Here is a 6,429-nt window from a genome sequence, read left to right as displayed (position 1 = left end):
AGAGAGAGGGGGGGGGAGGGCAGGGAGGAGATAGGGTAAGGAGAGGGGAGTATGGGCGAAAGATCAATGAAGTGTCTTGAGTTGTCTCATCATCTTCTACTCACCTTTACAACGTATACTGAGAATAAATAACATTGAATGATCTAAATTCTTCCCTCACGGCATTTCTGTTCTGATCCCTCGCCTCCGAGAAGCTGTTATCCCCATGGAATTGAACATAACGCAACACATCTTTTTCTTGTAAGCAAAGGGTTATACCCCATCGGCGAAATTATTCTTCTAATTTTCCCCCACAGCTTCATGTTTGCATTACAAGGCACAACGTTTGTTGACAAGTGCAATTAGACATGACTGGTAAAGTGCTGTCATGCATCAAGTTCTCCTGAAGACAAGTGACAAGTTGCGCAAAAATTCGATATTCACATCAAATGCAAATTTTTGGACATCAATGCGTCGATTTAATTTACACCATATTTTCATGAGTGTACGTTTATACTGTACTAGAAGAAATCATAAAACATTACGAACAGCCATACCTACAACAAACACACAAAGACATTGTATAGTATTTGTGCTCTTATCAATGTTTGACCACCCGTTATCTCACTGGATTTTATTTGAAATAGACAAGAGCATTAATATTCTTCAGTAATGTAAAGGCTGTCGCGTTTCTGTTAGATCAACCGGTAATAAAGGTGTGACTTATACTCTTTGTTCTGGAGGTGAAGATTCAGTTCTGAACAGGATTTATTGACGAATGTAACTTACAATTGAGCACCATAACCCTTGTTATCTTTGTCTTTCTGTTATCATTTATAACGACAAATGTTGGTGAATTGGATGACATTTCAAAGTCGATGTAAACAGTGCGTGGCAGGCTTTAAAGGAATGAATGAATTATAAAAACAACAACAACAAAGCAGGAAAGAGGAAGGAGAGAAAAAAGGCGACCTCTAACGTCACTTTTGACATCCTTCTCAGAATTTTTTTTTTTCATAAACCATTGCACACAATCGCTGTGGAATGAAAAAAAAAAACAAAAACAAAAATAAAACACACACACACACCAACAAACACTTGTTGAACATGAATATATTTAAGAATTCAACGACTGAAAGTATCAACCTCCATGCAGACGATCAAAGTTGATGATCGTGCCAGTTGTGCCTATGCTTAGGGAATATGGAATGTTTTCCATACAAAAGACAAAAAAAAAAATGAATGAAATCCAATTCGATGCAGTGATGTCTCAAGGAAGGTAGTAGTCAGGTCTGAAGGCGTAATGAGTCCGAGCGGTCCTGATCCTGCGACACTCACACGTCGTCGCCTCTACGTAGCTGTACGTACTGTCCACTCCGGGTAGGCAGTTGGGCAGCGTGATGGTCACGTTTTTGTAGCTGGCCGGAGCACACATCGGGTGGTTGACGTCCAGGAGTTGTGAGAGAAGAGATGGGATCTGCCGGAAAGAAGTGAGAACGGAGATCAAGGCATGAAACTCTATGATTATAAACATGATTCTGGTAAAGGTTGACGCATAATACAGGCCATCAATAGCGACAAAACAACAACAACAACAACAACAACAACAACAACAGTCCAAACTTTTTCTCTCTCTTGTTCGCTCTCTCTCTCTCTCTCAGAGAGACATAAGATTACCCTGTATACTTTCCTGTACATCATAATGATCATTATTCAGAACATTGTTATTTCTCAAATTATATTCTTGTTTTTGACACTGCAAAGGTGTATCTTCTTGCCATATTCTCGGAGAGACCTTAATACTTTCCTTTACATCATATTCAGAACATTATCATTCTCAAATCATATTTTTGTATTTGACACCGCAAAGGTGTATCTCCTTATACCACATAGTGAGGTATCTGTTCTGACGTTTGTTTTTATGCTTCATTCTTGACCCACATTCGTAAATGTAAGATGAAATCTATTACCGTTGATGAGTGTAAGGAAAACGTGATAACAATGGATGAAGGCTAAAATCTAAATTTCCGATAATTTCAGCTTATCGCTATAATCAAAGAACACAAAGAAAAGAAGTGAAAGTTTAGCAGCTTCAAATTAACTTGTATAAGCGTATTATCTACAACAATAATTTGTGTAACACACGAATACAGACACAAATGTTACCCATCTAATGGAATGTTATCCTGAGGTGACAAGACCTCTTTCAATCCCTTTTCTTGCGTCGCCAATTCTATATAATTATAGCCTAAGTCCAAGCTACTCAGAAGATCTAAACCAAAATCGAAGAAAAACTGAAGTGATCAATCACAAAATGACAGTTCTTCATCTTTACCATTTAACGCTATCCACCTAGTTTACATTTTGCTGTGATGGCGATTTTGCTTACGTCAAGATTCCCTTTGTGTAAGCAGCTTCGTTATTGTTAACACCATCCTTTTTATCATCACTATTGTTGCTTTTATCAAATATGACCCTGCATTGCAAAAAAAAAACAACAACAACAACAAAATCGACAGTCATGGATTTTCAGTTAAAAGCAAATTCAAAAGAGCAGACTTTCAGCTTTTAAGTGATGTATAACTAAATTTAAACGGACTCTCCTAACCTATCCAAATATTTGAAAGAAAGCACACACTCTGGAAAAGTGTGTACATGTACTGAGAAAAGAGGCTCTGAAGTATAAGGTCTATTCAAGCGCTTCCTCTTACCATGCCGTTCTCTGTGCAATGAATAGAACATAAGCAGGATGTAAAACTCCATAGCAACAAAACGGGAAGGAATTATTACGTTAAGCTGAAAGTGAGTATGCTTTACTAACACATTCTATACTATCCATGTCTAATATTAACTTTAAGAGCAGTAGCATTATCTTGTCGACAGTAATTTGAGTTCAAAGTGAAGAGTATGTAAAGGTTTTTAAAGAAATGTTTTAAGGGGCTTCTAAGACTGACCTAATCACACTATTTTACCCCCCCCCCAAAAAAAAAAAAAAATTGTTCTCGAAAACTGCTAAAAACACAATTATCCCTTCGTTTTATGATCCCAAACTATCGAATATTGAAAAAGAAGAATTGCTCTTTCAGAAAAAATGAAAGACTCCACACTAACGAGGTTGACCAATTTCACCTATTTTAAGTCCTCACGTAATGTAAGGGCGTTGAACTTTTTGTTGGTGTTATGATGCACGGTCACATACTCTAATTACTACCAAAAGCATTATCATCATTATCATTAATAGTATAGTATAAGTATTTCATCATCGTTATCGTTATCGTCATATCTATACTATGCTATCAAAAGCATTATCATCATTATTTTCAACATCTTAAATAGGGGAAGCCTGATTTCGGAGTGACACCAAATTAAACTATGAAGAATGACCAAAATCTAAGAACAAACTGTATGTCTTTTCCCCTCGAATGCCTAACAGTACAGCGGAAGGCCCGAATGTGATAAAGTTGGAGGACTATGAGTAAGTTGGAGGCTGAACAACAGTACTGAGTACTGCCATTTATGAGACTCGCTGAATAATTTGACGAGTTCGGTCATTTTTCGCGCTTTGGCAATCATTCGATGCTTTCTATCATGAATACAAGTATCCATTATCGTATTGTAAAACATCCGGTTGCCACGCAGACCTAACAGGCTTTCGTGGAGGATTTTTTTTACCCTTATAGCTAAGATATACTAATGCTCATTATTCTCCCTTTTAGGTTTATTTTCTTAACGACTTTATTCCAGTAAATTCAATAAACGGATGGCGTCTATAGATAGATATTCCACTAAGGTTGTGAATGTCACACTGCTATGTTCGTAATGGACAACAACACTATCATGAAGTATCTGCTGTATACTTCCAAAAGAACACTCAGGATCAGAATGTGGAAACAACGCAATCAAGCATTAATCAGTAATATGTGTCTTTAACAAAGAAGAAGAAGACTTATGGTAATGTCCCTCATACATTATTCCTTGTCCGAGCACATTGTGCATTGAAGCAGCTCATAAAGAACGTCACCAGCAGCAAGCTTAATGGCTGGTACATCAAAATAGTAGTTGTGATTTTTTATTGTTGACTTTCCTTTAATAACCTTTTAACTTTCAAAAATTTACATTTTCGCTAACAGATTTTTTATTTTTTTATTTTTTTTTTTAGGTGGGTGGAGGGGGAGGGGGATATTTTTATCCAACTTTAAGTGAATTATGCACCTGAAGTTAGTAATTATTCAAAGTGGCGTTTGACAATTTTACAATTGAAACATTATGAAACACAAAACACTCAAATATAAGGGAATTCTTTCTCTCCTTACGAAAAGGAAAGGCACACACTAACAATGAATAGTCTATTCTTTAGAGGAAAATAAAAGACACAACATCGAACATAAAACACCGTTTCTGGGAATTCACGGGCGCATGCATTTTCGTTCTGCGCCTCGATGTAAAACGACCAAGAAGATTGAATATCTTTAAAAACGACTCTTTCAGGTGCGTAAATGTGCGCCCCAATACCACTGTCTTGTGCGCATGTGCCGTGTGGGCTGATTGTAGAGCACTATACGTATGATGTCTGGAGAGTTCACCGTGGATCTTGTCTAAAGCCTTATCACACAACTCATGAATCTGTGCAGATTAAAAAAAATGTATCATACTTTCTGATAATTTTTGTCACATGATGTAACAGATGTTTGTCTACATTTGAAATCGATACATTCATTCGAGTGCAGGTGCTTGTTATTATTTTTGGTATATATCGGGCATCAGGTGGAAATGATAAGAGGTGCTAGAGGCCTATAGAGCTCTCCATCGCAATTTTTTCGGAATTGTGGAATTTTTTTTTCTTTTTGTATGACGTCAGAAACGAAGACAGACATCGCAGAGCTTCTTGCGATGTTCTGTCTCATTTTGCGGACGGGAATATTGATTGTGCAGAGCGCTGGCGGGCTTTTGACATTTGATCGGCAAAGCTATGTGGAGGCTGTTAAAAGCCCCTACAACAGTTTGGCCTCTGAGCCGTCGATACCATCGATCCCGATCCAGCAGAGAATAATAGATTGAATGGCAGCCCTCTCCGTATCTCAACTAGATTACCCAGATAGTTTATCGAGAATAATCAGTTCATGGTCTTCGAACAAATCACGCGAACAAAAAACAAAGAGCGAAAATCACTCACGTTATCCTAACTGCACTGGTAATGATACTGATAAGTTTAATAATGAAAATATCGATGCTGATAACGCTTTTAATGATCATGGTAATAATCAATTCGTATTAATAACGTCAATAAGTCATGTATAAACAGCTTATATACAATTTTGTTGTAGCCAATTAGTACATATTAGCGTACATTCATGGAAAACCTTTGTACAGTTATACACTAAGTTACACAAGCTATACTGGATGTCACACACACACACACACACACACACACACTTCGACATACACACACACGCACACACGCACACACAGTTGTAATTCCATTACATAGTTTTGAAGTATATTCTCAACTGAAGGGCCCGCATATTTTGTGATATGGGTCCATGTTTCTTAATAAATGTAACGATTATCGGGGCGGGGGGGGGGTGGGGTGGTGAGGAGATCTCCACCTATCATTTTAGGATGAGTCGGAATCAATGGTAAGGCGTTACATGGCTGCATCTTTGGAAACTTTCTCGAACCTGACCTCCCGGCCTTTCGACCTTTCAAGTTTCAAGTTTATTTCATATTTCCATTTCTCAGTGATGGGATTACAAAATGATTGACAATAAAACAAAAGTACAAAACATATACAACCGTATCTTATGTTTGAAGAAAAAAAAAAAGACAAACAAACATTACACACAAATATAAATGGTCATTTTCATCTGAGGATATCACAAATAAATGTCAGAAATATGATGGGGCCTACATAAAAGCAAAGATGCTTGTAAAAACTGTAGGTTCTTTCGAACTCTGTACTCACCTGGAAACTGTCGCACCTTCCCCAGCAACCTCTGACAGTGACGACCTTTGGTTCACATCCCTCCTTCTCGGCCATGTGCTTCATTCCCGTGTGAACGTAACAATCGATGGCTGTGGCCGGGTCGAAGGTTGCACTGACGAAATGCGTTACCGTGGCAACCAAAATGGCGGCAGACACAAGGATTGGAAGTGAAGACATTTTTGTGTGTTTGTGCTGAACAACAAGGTAGATATCCTTGTGGGCCTACCTGAGAGATAAATTTTAAAAAGTAATAACAAACAAATATATCTTCTTTTATATATTTTCATGCTTCGAAAAGTACAAAAATAGAAGATGGATTATGAAGTTATATCGATAAAATCCACATCAAATTCATATCATTTGATTAGATACAATGCTTTCACGGAAGGATACTGTCGCTTGAATTACTTTACAAAAACATAAATGACGTGTGATAAAATTCAATTAACAAAATTTATTGTCCCTGA

At 37.4% G+C, this 6,429-nt stretch overlaps 1 protein-coding gene across 1 annotated transcript; it reads right to left on the bottom strand.

Moving 5' to 3' along the window:
* Positions 1–1,249: 1,249 nt before the first annotated feature.
* LOC140228590 (glycoprotein hormone beta-5-like) lies at positions 1,250–6,139 on the bottom strand. Its single transcript, XM_072308823.1, has 2 exons — positions 5,942–6,139; positions 1,250–1,456 (listed from the first exon to the last, which is right to left on the bottom strand). The coding sequence occupies exons 1-2, from the start codon at positions 6,137–6,139 to the stop codon at positions 1,250–1,252; spliced, it is 405 nt and encodes a 134-aa protein (XP_072164924.1).
* Positions 6,140–6,429: the final 290 nt, after the last annotated feature.

This window comes from Diadema setosum, chromosome 1 (genome assembly GCF_964275005.1).
Source record: "Diadema setosum chromosome 1, eeDiaSeto1, whole genome shotgun sequence".
NCBI classification, from domain to species: Eukaryota; Metazoa; Echinodermata; class Echinoidea; order Diadematoida; family Diadematidae; genus Diadema; species Diadema setosum.
Note: the sequence above shows the minus strand (reverse complement) of the source record. Positions and strands in the feature narration are given on the sequence as shown.

Bases quoted from the DNA above. Each gene is read 5' to 3' on its own strand.
- LOC140228590 (XM_072308823.1), bottom strand. From the start codon at position 6,139: ATGTCTTCACTTCCAATCCTTGTGTCTGCCGCCATTTTGGTTGCCACG. The intron at 1,457-5,941 runs GTGAGTACAGAG...TCTTTCCGGCAG, and splicing joins GAAGGTGCGACAGTTTCCAG to ATCCCATCTCTTCTCTCACA.